At 41.0% G+C, this 16,577-nt stretch overlaps 1 protein-coding gene across 1 annotated transcript; it reads left to right on the top strand.

Moving 5' to 3' along the window:
• The first annotated feature begins 5,588 nt into the window (after positions 1-5,588).
• On the top strand, positions 5,589-15,074 carry lrrc4bb (leucine rich repeat containing 4Bb). The gene is made up of 3 exons (XM_032502607.1): positions 5,589-6,128; positions 10,141-10,747; positions 10,863-15,074. Exons 2-3 carry the CDS (start codon positions 10,505-10,507, stop codon positions 12,855-12,857), a joined length of 2,238 nt encoding a protein of 745 aa, XP_032358498.1. The 5' UTR covers positions 5,589-6,128; positions 10,141-10,504; the 3' UTR covers positions 12,858-15,074.
• Positions 15,075-16,577: the final 1,503 nt, after the last annotated feature.

Raw genomic sequence — 16,577 nt, 5'->3', positions numbered from 1 at the left:
TTGGACATTCTGTGGTCGCCTACTTTTGCACAAAGGCCCACAGGAAACCGGGAGAACAGAAATGGAGCTGCAGAGTCCAGGCCCCTGCAGTTACATCAATCCCCTTATCATTCATCTGACTCTTCCACTGCTGATCACTGTGAAACATTATACGCTTGGAACCGTGTGTAGGTTATTAGTACCAATCCCAATGTCATGCACATGTGATACACAAAAAAAATGTGTTCAAGAGAAAGTGTTAACAAGGCTAAAAGTATATCGCAACAGTAGCGTTAGCAGCTCTATGAGGCTGGATTTAGGCACAGTGATGCTTTGAGTTAAATGCTAACGTCAACATGCTAACATGTCCACAGTGACGGTGTTAACATGCTGATGTTTAGTAAGTATAATGTTGTAGCCTGTAAGTGTAATCTGTTGCTAATATTAACTAAGCATGCTAATATTAGCTAACGCAAAGGACAGCTTATGCTGACAGGAATGTCATTGATTTCACTGGTAAGTAGGCTTCTAGACAAATTTAAATTCAATTTGGTGATGAGGGTAATTTGGATTTGGGAGATCACCAAAGTCAGTTCATCCCATTGCTGAGATATTTCAGTGTTGACCAAAGTTGCCGACTGAGGCCCACCGCTAGCCTGGCTAAACATTCCTCTTGCACATGATCCCAACAAAGTGCTCATGAGAAAAGGTGACAAGACATATGTTTCAGTTATCTTACTATAGTCATTGTCTACCAAAGTCTCAAGAAGCATAGTTCAGAAATCAGTGGGAAGCCATATTTATCTCAGGTCCACTGGTACTGTTTGCCATTACATACGACATTATTGTTTATCTGGAAAAACTACAAAAATGACCTTAAAGCAGTATGTAGAAACAAATACATCAATTCAACTGCATGTTCTACATTCAAGCAGTGTTGCAAGTTTAGCTATTTGTGACACTAGATTCTCTGGACAATGCATGTGTTGTGCTGGTCTGCCTTTGGGTTTTGCAGCCAGCTGTGACTTTGCTGCCTCCACTTTCCTCTGCTCCTCCATTTGATCAAGGTTACTTTCATGATGAAATTGTATGCTTGAATAAGAATTGTAGGAGCCATACAGATGGGTTTCCTCCAAGCTACAAGGGGCAATGAATTGCATTGTTTTGTCAGGACTAAGTCTGGCCTTGGGTAATTTGAGAGTTGTTAATTGAAGAAGAGGAGGAACTAGTTTTTAACTGTGCTCGTATTATGTTATTGTTTTTGGACTTTATTTGAGTTAAGTGGACGCTGTAGGGCTACAGAAAATAAACGCCTCAAATGCAAACTTTAAGAAAAGGACTGGACTTTGTTATTCTGAGAACACGTTAGAAACAGTAATCCGAATTAGCAACCAGTAGCGGCTAAGTATTGGACATAGTCACTACAAGAAGTGTGCAAATTCTGCTGAAGCATCCGCTTGGCACAATGTTGGACGCTGATCCCCTGGGATCTCTTGTAAATCGTATGATGGTCTGATTCTTTGTGTTGCTGACTTTGTTGATTCATAATTAAAAAAATAGTAATCTTTTAATATTTAATATCTAATGCTCTTCTTTCATGTATTGACCCTAAATTTTGCCAAACCTTTCTTGGCCATTTTTCTTCTGTGCATATTCAGCATCTTATATCATGATTGCCTTTACCTGCATGCATGATATTATGCATTGTGCACCTCTTGGCTTTTGCTCTCTGTAACATCAAGTCTCTGACTGTTCGGAGTACCAGTCATTTATCTTTGAGTTCTCTGCTGTAAATTCACTGTAATCCCAGTATAGCGCCGTTCTCAATGCAAAAAATTAATAATGAGGCTTTTTAGTTTTCTTCTTCTTTTTACTTCTTCAGGGTGTCGGATTGAGGTAAGGCTGTATACTCTTTTCCGTTTCTGTAGTTGGTAAACACAAGATTAGCCACACTTTAATAGTGTCATCAATCTCTCTGTGTTTTGTGGTAGTTCCTGCTCGGTGCATCTGCTAAACAAAATCATTACCTTCAGAGCTCGGTTTCTGCGTGGGAGCAGCTTTTGAATATCAATTAACACTTTAGAGCCAAACGTTGGGGCTGTCGTGTTGTAGGACTCTTGATCAAAGGACACAACTTTACATGCGTCCATGTGCCACGCTATTTCTTGATAAAATTGGCATCAACAAGTCTCCCATTTCTATAAGCAATAGTTCCACATGTTGGGAAATATGCTTAATCACTTTACTGCTGATGTAACATGAAATTATAGTGGCTTTAAGCTGAGAGAATTTATTTCCGATTGTACTTCACTCGTTTGCTCACAAGGTGGCAGTGGAAGATGACATTTTCTCTGCATCCAAACAGGCTGGCGTGGAAGGCCTACATGAACAGCAGACTCTCTAGATACTCCATCACAGACAAACATGTCCACAAACTCGGCTCTGAAAGTACAAATGGACAGAAAATAAAACAATATAAAACTTCCACTTTAGTGACATTTAATGTTGTAATTTAAGGGACAAACTGTATGTTTATGGACTATTAGAAAATGTCTTTCATGAGAAAAACATAACTGAAAATTCCATTAGTGTAGATGTTGGTATTATTAATTTGAACAAATACAATACTTAAAAAATAGAAATAGAAATCCATGTCAGTATAATTTTATGGCAGAAATGTATTGATTTTTTGGTCTTTTTATTGACTTTGAACAGAGCGACAATCTTGAAAGCACCCTGACTGAAACACTAGACTATGTCCTGTTTGCATTGCTGCACATACTGCAGACCCACATCTGCATATGAACATGGACACATGCCAACACACACACACACACACACACACACACACACACACACACACACACACACAACACAAACTGCCCTCACACTTATACGCACAAACACACTGTGTACAAACCAAAAGTGAGTTCTCACAGACAGGAAATGATGTCAGCTCTTGTCTCCAAGGAGATGGAGGCAGTTGCTAAGATACTGTGACACTATTTTTGTTATTTTCTCTCTCTCTATCTCTCCTCTATCTCCCTAACACACACACACACACCAACACACCACACACACACACACACACACACACACACACACACCACACACACACACACACAAAACACACACCACACCCACTAGGATGTCACCATGAAATACTCAAAACTCTGCCTTGCATCTCTCTTATTCTCTTGCACAGATGGCAATGAGCACCAATCCACTTTTTCTGTTACATTTCTATAATACCCACCAAAAATATCACTTTGTTCACAATCCCAATTGGACGCTTAGAGCTGTTAAACAGATCACTAATGCTCTGCACACAAATCTAACTGTTACAAAAATGAGCCACATTCTTGATATTTGCTTTGATCTGTGTGCAATAACTCAATAACCTATTACTAGAGTGGTGAGGCCTGTATAGTATCCTGAAATGATGGAAGTGATGGATGTGTATCAGCACCCCTCTAAAGCTTCTTCACAGTGTGAGCTGCACCTCTCTGTCGCTATCAGCATGCCACATATGTCTTGGCACTAGCATGTTGCTGCCAAATCCTCATCTCCCTCCCCTTCCTCTGCCCCGTGGCTCCTAACACAGCATTAAGAGTTTATGGGGTTTAGGTTGTATTGGAAATGCCATGCACTTGTCCTCTGGATAGTGGGATTAGCTCTATCTGCTGTATTTCTACTCCAAGAGCCTTCCTGTACTGATGACACAAGCAATTCAGCGATGAGTTTTTTGTTCATTTACTGAGCACAAATGCATGTCCCTCTCCCCTCTCCCCTCCCTTTCTCCTCTCCTCTCTCTCCCTCTTCTCTCTCTCTCTCCTCTCTCTCTCTCCTCTCTCTCTCTCTCTCTCGTCTCTCCTCCTTCTCTCTCTCTCTCCACACACACGCTCAAGGTGTCCACACACAGAACACACACACCACCACACACACCACACAAACACACCACCCACCACACACACACACACACACACACACACACACGCACACACACGCACAAAATCATACCATACATGCATAAGGGGAATATCAGATTCAGTGTGCAATGACACAGTGAGGACATACTGTAGAGAAGAAAGATGGGGGGGAGAGCTGAGGCAGAGGGTGGGTTTGGCATGGGTGGCGTGGAATCATTTGAAATGGCGCGGGGGTTGGAAAGGCAAAAAGATGTACAGAGAGAGGAGACAGCAAGAGTGGCAGAAAAGCAGTGAAAGGCAGCCAGGGTTGGGCAGGAGACTGGATGTGGGCTAAGATTTCAGCATGAGTGATAGGGAATGAGGGAAGAGGGGAAAAAGGGGAAAGGAGGAATATCCTCTGCACCACTGTGTGACTGGAAATTTAATAGCGGGAGCGAGATAGAGGGAGAAAGAGAGGGAAGGGGAGAGAGGTAGATGGGGTGGGAGAGAGAGTGAGGCAAAGGAGGGGGAGGGGCGAGGAAAAGAGAGGCAAAAGGCACAGAGACCTCATTGCTGTGCCGCTTTCAGCAAAAGCTAGTGGTTGTGAACAATGCTCACTACGGCATTCACAAGGAGGGAGGAAGGGAGGGAGGAGGCAATAGGGAGAGGGTGAGGAAGATAGAGTATATATCTTGGGGGTCTTTCTGAAGCATAACTGGCCTTTTCTGTCCTTTGACCTTTAGTGTGAGCTGAGACAGAGCAAAGATGTCCTAGGATTTATTTATACCAACAAACTAGTCTTTGGTAGTGGATAAAATGCTACAATGGATGCTCCTCTTCTGAACACATTCTGTGCTGAAATAAATGCATGTGAATGGGGATAATGATGATATAGGAGCTAAAGCATGTGGACCTATACCTAACAAAGATCGATATGGGAATGCCACTTAGAGAGGAAGAGTGACTAAAGCTTTCTTTATTGGCTAATAACTTGTTGGCATTCTTTTCCATTCACTAATTAAAATATGCAGTAGCCCTCTAGTAGCCTACTAAACTCTGCAACCTGCTCACGCAATACATCAACACATGCACATTTTTTGGGCTGAGGGTTTGGGTTTTATAACGTGCAAACCCCACAGGGCTCAAGAGTGTCTGGATACCGGCAGTAATGGGTAGTGATGGCTTCCTTATGTACAGCTTTAAATCCACCACTGAGAACTGCTTTAGGGAGAAAAATAAATAAATATTTATATGTAAAGATTGCAGAATACAGACCTCATTAGTTTGCTAGATTTAATCTTAGCTGGCTATTACTAAAATGCATGTGCTAGCACTGCACACTCATTAGGAAAATGAACATTAGTGGGCCTACAAACCTCCTAAGACCCACTGGAGCAGAAATGTTTTTACTGCAGATGATTTGGCCTGTTGTTTCAACAGTAAACCGGCAACAGACACATGTTGATTAACACTGAAAAATGACAAAAAAAATCATTAAAAGTCACAGCATAAGGAGAAACAAACTGACTCAATTTATCCTGCTGATCATTGCACGCTGCTGAGTCATATTTATGAATATGTGACGTGACTATATTCATTACAGGCATATAGAGCTAATGTTGGACAGGGGATCTGAAACAAAACCTGCAGTCTAAAGCAATGGTGAACCTTGCAACATTCAGTGCACAATCTTATGCGAGTAATAATCTAAAGAATGCAGGTGCATCCATTGGTCGTTGGTCCTTCACCTATTCTTCTAATGCTGCCTTAGTGGGATTCAGACTGAAACATACGGAATGTGCGTAAAGAGCCGCTTATGCTGGACGCAAACTGCTCTGCCCACAGGGCGCCGTCGCGTTTGCTGCCTGCGTTCCTCTCCAAGGATGATAAGGCGCATGGATGCACTCGTCCCAGACTTCGTTCCCTAAATGTGATAATACTAACATCATTTTCTCCTACGACCTGATCTCGTTTGTTCTCGCTTCCCTCCCCTTGTCTGTGTGTGTGTGTGTGTGGATTGTGTTCATCTTTAACCTGCCATCACTGTAGCCCCCCGCGTTGCGTTGGCGCTGCGGAATAGCCAACAAGAACAAGAGCCAGCTCACAGCCTTGGAAACAAGCGAATCAATTTACGGAAGAGAAAAGCAGAGAACGATAGCGAGGCTGGAAAACTGGCGATCGGGAGAAGGGACGAGGGGAGAGGAAACATCGACCTTACGCCGCAGCCGCCGAAACATTAAGGTACGTGTATATGAGTTGTACAGGTAGAAGGGACTGAAATGGCCGGCGTAATTATTGCATATGTTACCTAATCTGCACGGATGCTCAAATTAGTCACGAAACGACCAAGATTGAATTAGAAATGAGCAAAGGTTGCAAAGATTCATAATCACAGTACATAATTAATATCAGCAAAAGATACAGTCGATGTCAGTGGAATTTAACGGTGGTAGTCCTTAACATGGACCCTAACATGGATCCTTATGTAAGCCTGGGTTTCACATGTCCACACATTATTTTCCACAACAAATATGTATTCTGAGCCTATGTATTGTTTTTGGGTGCAGTCATGTTGTCATTACCCTGAAGAGAGAATGGATGCAAGCCATTTTGTAATGCAGCATGTGCAGAATTAGGCCTATTCAGAATTTCAATTGCGTTTCCGAGAAGGTGCGCCGTAGTGAGCGCAGCTGCATAGATGAATAAGGCCATTCTGTTGAAATGTTGGAGATATTATGCTGGAGGCTATATGGTGAGGAGAGATTGCAGATTAGAGGTTAAGACTGCAGGAGAAATGGTTAGGTTGTGGCTTTTTTTTCTTTTTTTTCACGAGTTGAAATCTAGAACTGTCATCAGTTAAAAGTTGAGCAAAAATGTGGCATAACGCAATTTCACTCTCTTTTAAAACGCTGGTTGTTACCATATTGGTGAAATGCGTCTCATCTTACCCTGATTCCCACGTCCTGAATCAGTCTAGTGTTGTCATAGTGACAGCAGATGATGTTGGCCCTGCTGCACCTGTGTCGCTTTGTGTTCATCCTCGACCATCTGTAAATTTAAGGTCTAATTGGGCCTTGTGTAGGAATACAGGATGTATTCCACAGCCCAGGACCTCGGTGTTTACTGAAAACACCCCGATTTTTGCCTCTTCATAAACCTTAATGACTCTGTTGTTGAGAGCAGGGCATTGATACAATCAGGCGCTTACGATGATGTGATTGGTTTGTAGCAATTGGTCAGCAGCTTGCAGCTAATTTGTCTTTTCACGACTGAGCGCTTTCTCAGACTTGATCGAATAATCAATATCTACATGGTTGCAATCTGCGCTTGACATGGAAAAACGGCCAAGCTCAAGAAAGAGAAATAACTTTAAGTGAAATTGGTTGGAAAAGAAATAGGCCAACAATGTAGTCGACGTCTCAACCATGGCATAGACCTAAAGGGAACACATTTTGCACAAGGATGAGGATAAAGGCTGCTGGCAAAGGAACTGGCCCTCAGATGAGTCAAGGTGTAATAATCTAAAAATAAAGACCATCATTGAGTGTGCTGTTGTTCTTGTGGAGAATTTAAAGATGGAAGGTCAAGGAAACAGACGTCCTGCTGGCACATTCAAGGTCTCTATCTCTCCATATAATTTTACCCTGTGAGGTGTGTTACATAGATAGTTTTCACCGTCTCTCCATAATGCAACATAATGCGAAGAAAAAAGCTCAATTCCCTAATTGTACTTCTTGTAGGCCTACTTCTTTAATGCTGTTTTGAGAAAAAATACATCAAACTGTTGACAGCTGGCAAAGGTTTTTGTCTGATGGGAAATACATCTTTCATGTATTGATGCAATGAAGGAAACACAAGACCATTCTTTTTATCAGAAATACTTTATTGACTTTTATTTATGATACTTTATTTTTAGACCAATATCCAAACGTGATTTTGCTGAATACAGCTGCTCATCTCTTATATTTACATATGTGGAAAACAAACTTCTCCATTCCTTCTCCAGTGTGCCTATATTTGTACATCTAGAATGGTAGAAGTATCATGAGAAATTAGAAAATGGCAGTCTTTAAACCACATTTATCTGCTAATAAGTTTTAAGACAGCCCCATCCAAAAGAAAAAAGAAATAGCACCACTTTAACAGTGTATATAACAAATAACACTGTATAAAATGAAGTTCCAGAGTGTGAAAAACAAATTCTGCTTTGAAAGCACAATGATCAATTTCTTGAGCTAAATATCAACAGTTATGTTTGGATGCTTCCAAAAATAATTTCCTTCAAGTTAAAAATTCCATCAAACTGCCATCCTAGAACCCATATAATTATGATGTCTGGGAGATACATTTTATTTTCAACCCAGTCACACTATTGAAATGCATAATTACCTGCTGGATGGGGATGAGAAGCAGACTCTTCAAGGAATAGTTCTGTAAAGAACAGCATAATGAGGAGTTCTGCAAAGGGACTGCAAACAGTAACATTTAGGTTTTAACATGTGCATTCATTTTCTCATTGGAGATGGGCAATGTGTTATTTCTCTGTGGCAGTTACAGTCAGGATGGTTGTAGATATGGATGGTGTGTGTGTGTGTGTGTGTGTGTGTGTCTGTGTTTGTGGTGGAGAGAGAGTGAGAAAGAGTCTATGGGATGTGCGGAGCATTTAAAAGGTCTATTTTTAGCATTCGCTCCCTCATGAGCTTTCTTCATAGCTGCTTTAAGAGTTCTCAGAGCTATGTTTTTAATAAAGACTGATGTTGACATAATCCTCAGACCATGTAGATATTAAGATTCGTGGCAAATCTTTTCCCTCTGTTGCGATATTAGAGGCCAAGGTTCAACTGTACTTTCTTAGGTCTACCTGCACTAATGTGAATGTATATTTTAATTTGTATTTAGTTTGTATTCCTCTAGATAGAAGTATCTGGTAAGTAAATGACACTACATACACTAAATGCTGTGATGGGAATAAACCTTAAGCTTTAAGTCAAATATAAGTTGATTTAGTGCACCAAGGTGCTGCTGATCAGATCTGAACAGGAAATGTTCATCAGCCACTGCTAAACACGGTAATGTGGTATAGGCCACTGGACAGTAAAAACACAAGATGGTGAGTGAGCAGGTTGCCACAGCAACCGTGTTTCTAGGAGCGCATGCATCATTGCTGCATAGGAGAGGATATGCTAAGGACTGCCATGGAGCTTTAAAAAAAAATCCACTCTTTATTAGAGAGAAAACACAGACAATTTAGAAAATATACAAGAATTTCCAAAGGTTATTTGATGTAAAATCTCAAAAATGGTAACACAGTAGTCAAATAAGGGACAGGTTACAGAGATCTTCATATTTGTTTTCAACAGACAGCACAGGCTTGTGACTGGGAGAGTCACAGTGTAGAACATAGCGTGCTTGAGAAAACAATGAACACTTTCTTTCTGGTCTAATCGTTTAAAGGGAAAGAGTCCAACCTTTTCTAAATTTAGTGAGTCTGCTGATGCTTGCAGCCATTTCTATGTGACGTGCTCTTAAGCAAAGACACACAAATACACAATTGTGTAAAACAAAAGCCTTAAAAGTATTTTGCACCATATTTTTGTTTTTGTTCACAATCTAGTTGTTATTTTAATGTTTGGTTCATCAACTTTAGTGAGTGGGGATCTTGTCTGATTGTGCGTGGCTTGTGCGTGGTGTGCATTGCAGTAACATTTCAGAAGTCAATAATCTTTCCTTCATATCTTAATTGCTAAATTACTGCTGCTGCCTCATGATGGATTGCACGAATGTCTGCATTAACCTTAGGTCTAGATGACTTATTAATAACTTGGCATACTTTTAAATGTGAGATTCTACTTCTGTCAGTATGTATTAGAGTAGAACGTTCCAGGATCATAAAGTGGGCAATGAGACCGTTAGCCTAATGGGTCTGCTGCAGCACTTGTGACCCAGCTTAAATTTTTGAATTTTGTGGCCATTTCAGACCATGACACAAACGTTGAGTTCAACGTATGAAGAAAATGGCAGCTGACTCACAAGTTAGACTACAGGCCACAGATTGAGAGCCAATTCTCAGAAAAAAAAGCCTCACGGGCTTGTCATACACTCTGGCAAAAGACCATTGTAATGTTTTGAGATTTAAATTCAGTTCTGGTAATACTTACGTGTATGTCTGTGCTATGGTAATATCTCAAAGCTACATCACTCTAAACTTACCTGACCTTCTTCCTCTCTCTTCTTTTCTCTCTCCCCCCTACAGTGAGAAGCTTCAGCCTCCACAGAAACAACACTTTCAAGAGCAAACCCTCCCCCACATTTGATTTCTATTTTAATAATTGTTATGGGAAACAAAAATAAAGAGTTTCCCCTTAAATGACATGTTAAAAAAAGAAAGGCATTCGACAGTCAAAGAAGCATGAGCGAAGTAAAATAAGAATCTGTTATTGACAAATAGATTCTTTAATACAACATTAAACTCTTCTCTCTCCATTTTTAAAGTGACTGCTTGAAGGAGAAAAAAAAGAGAAATACAAAATGAATATCAAGATAAGCAGTTAAATTCCCCTGTTTGGAGGTGACTTATCAACATCATAGCAATAGGGGTGGGTCATGACTCAGTTGCCATGCGTGTTGTCATGGTGACCAACCCCTGTACCCCTTCCCCCCTCCTCTGGTTGGTCCAGCTTTTGTTGTGGTTTCACAACCATGGACCACAGCTGACAGAGGCAGCACCCCCCTGCCCCAACCCCTGTACCTGCTCCAATCAGGCGAGCCGTGTCATCTGTACAAGGAAGAGTTTAGATCAAGTCCCGGACAGTATTTCAGAGAACACAAGATACCTCAATCTACAAGAGAACACAATTCAGGTAAATATGGCGTAATCTTCAAACAGACCATACGTTCAGAATGAAATAATATATGTTGACAGTAGTAATTCTGATGTTGCTACAACATGCCTCCATGTTTTTGTTTCCACACCAGGTGATCAAGTCTGACACATTTAAGCACCTGCGGCATTTGGAAATCCTCCAACTCTCCAAGAACCACATCCGACAAATTGAGGTGGGAGCTTTCAATGGCCTTCCCAATCTCAACACGCTGGAGCTTTTTGACAACCGTCTCACAGTGGTACCGTCACAAGCCTTTGAGTACCTGAGCAAGCTAAGGGAACTATGGCTACGAAACAACCCCATAGAGACATTGCCCGCATTTGCCTTTCACCGTGTTCCCTCTTTACGCCGTCTCGATCTAGGGGAACTCAGAAAGCTGGATTTCATCTCAGAGGCTGCCTTCGAAGGTCTGGTCAACTTGCGCTTCTTGAATCTTGGCATGTGCGGCTTGAAGGACATTCCTAACCTCACCCCACTAGTACGACTAGAGGAGTTGGAGCTGTCAGGGAACCAGTTGGGTTTAGTCAGGCCCGGATCCTTCCAGGGTCTTGTGTCTCTTCGCAAGCTGTGGCTAATGCACTCCAGAGTGTCAGTCATTGAACGCAATGCTTTTGATGACCTCAAAAACTTGGAGGAGCTCAACCTCTCACACAATTCCCTACATTCCCTACCCCATGACCTCTTCACCCCTTTGCACCAGCTGGAGAGGGTACATCTCAACCACAACCCCTGGGTGTGCAACTGTGATGTTCTGTGGCTCAGCTGGTGGCTGAAAGAAACAGTTCCCAGCAACACTACATGCTGCGCTCGATGCCATGCGCCTCCAGCTATAAAAGGCAAATACATTGGGGAACTAGACCAGAGCCACTTCACCTGCTTTGCCCCAGTGATTGTTGAGCCACCCACTGACCTTAATGTCACTGAGGGCATGGTTGCTGAGCTCAAATGTCGTACTGGAACCTCGATGACCTCTGTGAATTGGTTCACTCCAAATGGCACTCTAATGACCCACGGATCATACCGAGTTAGGATCTCAGTGCTTCATGACGGAACACTGAACTTCACAAACGTCACCGTGCAAGACACTGGGCAGTACACTTGCATGGTAACCAACTCCGCTGGAAACACCACTGCAACCGCTGTGCTCAATGTGTCCGCTTCAGACCCCAGCAACAGCTACAGCTATTTCACCACTGTCACTGTGGAAACCGTCGAGACAGTGAGAGGAGATGAGGAGAACTCAGCAAGACAGTATATTAACGAGACCTTCATAGATTTCCCTAATCCTACTGTTCAAAGAGGGGTGTTAGAAGGTCGACCTGGCATCACTATTTCACCTTCTCTCTCCTCTCTTTCCTCACTGTCCCCACGAGCCAACAGAGCTACTGAAAATGCAGTGACTGTGTCCATAATGGATGTAACTAACATTCCAGGCTTGGATGATGTAATGAAAACAACTAAGATAATCATTGGTTGCTTCGTGGCCATTACCTTTATGGCAGCTGTAATGTTGGTGGTCTTCTATAAACTTCGGAAGCAGCACCAGCTACACAAGCATCACGGCCCGGCCAGAGCCATCGAAATTGTCAATGTGGAAGATGAGATCGGAGCTGGGGCCGGGAGTGGCATCTCAGGTGGTTCAACGATGAATTCTGGCAGTGGAGAAGGAACCCTAAGGATACATCATCCAGAAATAGTCAACCTTCCCAACATTGGCCGTACAGATACTCTCAACCATTACTACAAGAGCCATCATTTCAACAACAACGTGATGGGTCTTAGTATTGGCTCCGACGGGATGGGACAAGGAGTGATCCTCAATAGCAAGAACCAGCAAGTCCAGGATATCCCCATCTCCTGTACCTCAGTCCCAATCTCTACATCTACTTTGCTCACCTCATCAGGCAATGGCACCAACATCAACCCTTGTTCTATGTCCCCACCGCTGCCGATGTCTCTCCCCATGCCTACCATGGGCTTACATGGATCGATCAAGGGTTTCATGGGCCATAACCAGAATCCCCAAATGGAGCCTCTTCTCTTCAAGGGGAGCTCGAAGGAAAACGTCCAAGAGACTCAGATCTAAAAACAAAAGCGAGAGTATAGGGAGAGAGTGAGCAAGACTCGGAGACAGAGAGGGGATTGATGTTGAGTTTATGCGCGGAATGATTAGACACTAGAGTGCATTGACATTACACCAGGAGAGAGGATAGACTGACACGGCAATACACAAACACATAGACTTATCCATGTCAGTGTACTGAGCCAAGGATTACCACAATGGACCACTTGTGTTTGTAGTAACGATCATGGCCATGGAGATCAAGGAATGGACATTGCTACAATGTAAATCTGTGCCAAAGCAAATGTTTTTTGCAGTTTCTACAAGCTGTGTTCTCGTAGGGAAAAACTAGCCCTTCAGAGTAATCAGACCCCAAATCGTTGTTGGCCAGCAGAGATGAAAGACATGCACAGCACTTACAACACAGAAGATCGGAGATATTACAGAATTAAATCCAAAAGACATTTTTCTTCAACACAAAACACAAGCCACACTCTCTCTCTCAAGTGACTCAATAGACTTCATCAAGGTGACAAATATGTAAGCATAAATAGATGGACATAAAGGTACAGTGCAGTACAAACTACTGTGAAAAATCCACAAATTATATAAATATATTTTCATTTAAATATGTATCATTGCGGACTCCAATACAGAGATATTTTGGGGTGGATGTATAAGCTGGTATAGTTTGTTTCTTTGTGAATAATCAGGGGCGGCTATAGTGAAGGTTGGTTATGATACATGTTTTACGTTTGGCTACTTCTCAGAAACATAAGGGCTCAATTGCAACACTCATTGTGAATCTTTGAATTGGCTTTGTGACATGAAGTCCATTTAGGTTGTAGAACAGTAAATGCTGATCACTGTTTGACGAACTTTTTTCTGTTGCTTCAGTAATAATCATAAAAAAACTTTTGTGTTCTGAGAGCGTATTATGTATTTTGTAAAAGCCAGCTACTTGGTATTTGAATTGACAATTCTGATACTTAAATGCCAGCATCAAATAATGGTTAAAACAATGTTCCACAAACAAAGAAAAATAATCCATCGCAAAGACCTGTATGGATTAAACAAAGAGTTGACAATGTGTTATTTGAATCAGATCAGTAGCCAGATATTTGCTTTTAGACAGGAATTTGATATGACCTCCGTGCTCATGGTTACCATAATCATGCCATAAAATGCTGTCATAAGGATGAGTAGACATCTATCTGCAGCAGCATTCAAGAAGGGATTAAACATCCATGTTAGGATGATTGGAATGAATGGAAATGTACAGTATATTAATAATAATAATGTCTGGTTGTATGACAATTGTAAGATCCACATTTTTACAGTGTAACTTTCATATGTTATATGCCATTTACGCTTATTGCGTTTCAACTATGTATTTCTTTATTTTTGTTAGTTTGATATAATGTGTACAGTTGTCTAGCCATGTATCATTACGTGTGAAATAAATCAATCATATATTGGATCGTGGCCGGTCAATATGGCAACCACAAAAGAAAAGAGTGAGACTATGCAGTGCTAAAACTGGATTGAATGTATGGTTTGTGGTTTAACCATTGGTAATCCTGGTAATGATAGGTGCCAACTGCTCTATTAACATGTTCAGACAGGCTTTTAGGCACCCTCCTACATATGTTCTACAGACACTACTGGTTTTGAAAAATTAGTGTTTTGAACAGAATTAGATGATGACTTATTCTTAATGAAGGCACTCTTGTCTATAAGTAGCCTTCAGTATGCTTCTCCAGTGGTGATTATTTTGTTCTACTTTGGAAATGGGATGAAGATTTGAGGAAATAAGTATACTGACTAGGAAATTATCTTTTTTGTAGGAAACTAAAATGTTTGTTGCAATTGAGCACAAACTGGACCAGTTATTCCAGATAAATGTACCTGAGATAGTACCATCAACAAAATCATAACACAGTTTTCGACTGTGATGCAGCTCTGTATGTTCTCTCTGTTTTTTTTCTGTTGCACCCCTCCCTCAGACCTGCATATACAGGAGCTGTTTTATGTCAGTGATGATGGTTTTTCTTATCAGCAACAAGCCCACAAAAGGAACACTGAGGAATAGTAATAATAGTGTTGATAATGTGAGTGATGAATTCAGACAAGACCCACCCAGATTGCATTGTCACAGAGGTTAATCCATGAAAGGAACATCTTCTGCGTAAATGCACACAACGTTCATCCTGTTAAATGCCAAACATCTAGGCCATCTTTTAAAAAAGAATATCTGGTCTGGTTTTCCCTATAATACCACATGTAAACTGATTGATCAAATAACTTAATTACAGCCATGTATTTCCGCCATGTATTTCATCAACTTGGTGTCTTTGGTCATGGATCTCATTCAAAAGCATAGTAAATGTAAATGTGTTGCGACCCCGCAGACAGATCTAGTGGGTAGGGTTCAACTGTAGTCCCACAGAGACACAAATAGAATATAAATGAAGGCTAAAGACACAACATATGGGCCCTTCCCTTGATGTACTACATTTGGTGGCTCTGCCGTCAGATTTCAAAGAGCATACTAGATACCTCCTTGTGTGCTGTGTGTGAGGGTGCATTCCTGCATGTTAACCATGGAACAAATCTTTTTACCTGGACGCTACTGTGGCAGTGTATTATGATGGTGATTCACCTAATCAGCACATAAATGTTCCTTTCATACCTCTGGACATCCGTAACACTCAACGCAATTACCATCATTATTATTAACATTTGGACGACATGCAGAAGGGCTTTGTTACATCTTAGTATAGTGGCTGCCATTGTACATAACTTGATGCAATATAAAAGGAGGCTCATTCTAGAGCTAACAAATTGATGACCCCTTTTAATGTAGATCACAAGCTTGAGACTGTAATCGGAATATGTGCATATTGGTCAACTGTACCTCACTGTATTATATATATATGGTGGTGAATTGTTGCCGTTTGGCTACAGATGGAGTACTGGCATATGTGTATCCTCTGCACTTTCCGTTGCTCACAATGGATGCTTCAGCCCAGATGACATTTCTTGGTTTGTCAGAAGCTCCTTAATGAAAAGGATTATCATATCTGAGACAGCAAATTGCAAGACAAGAAAATTGAATGACCTTTTGGTCATTTAAAGGTAAGCTGTTCTGTTTGATAAAACAATGTAAAAAAATAATAATATCCCGAGACCATTTTGAAAAGCTTTTTAAAAAGACAGAGAGAGAGAATAGTGTAATGCTCTAGAAAAAAGTTGATTTCTTTAATACAAAATAATGATTAAAATGTCTTTTTGTGTTTTATTTTTTTATTTTCCAGTTGTTGTATCTTCGTATGTGATATTACCAATTTGGGTCTTTAGGTATTGTCATTTACTGTCATCTTTCCCCACGCATTCACCCAGGTAGTGTGGCAGAAGAGTGTATTACTTCAATTATAGCGAAATCAACATGCGCTGTACTTGCACTTCAATGACCGTCATACAATGACTGAGAGGTACATTATTTTACTGTTTGCTACTTCTGTGACTTCAATTTTACGTCCACTGTAAGAAATTATTCTGCTAAGGTATTTGAAACATATGCCATTTTCATTCATTGTTGTGATTTCAATCTACAGAGCACCACAACTAACTAAATGAGAAACGAGTTAACAAGTTTAACATGATGATGTTTATAATAAGTTATTGCGTGAAATTTCATAAAACAAAATGAAAAAGTCCTGACAATTACTGTGTTTACACTGT

This window comes from Etheostoma spectabile, chromosome 21 (assembly GCF_008692095.1).
Source record: "Etheostoma spectabile isolate EspeVRDwgs_2016 chromosome 21, UIUC_Espe_1.0, whole genome shotgun sequence".
In the NCBI taxonomy this organism is placed as follows: Eukaryota; Metazoa; Chordata; class Actinopteri; order Perciformes; family Percidae; genus Etheostoma; species Etheostoma spectabile.
The sequence above is the reverse complement of the archived record's forward strand: the minus strand, read 5'-3'. Positions and strand labels throughout refer to the sequence as shown.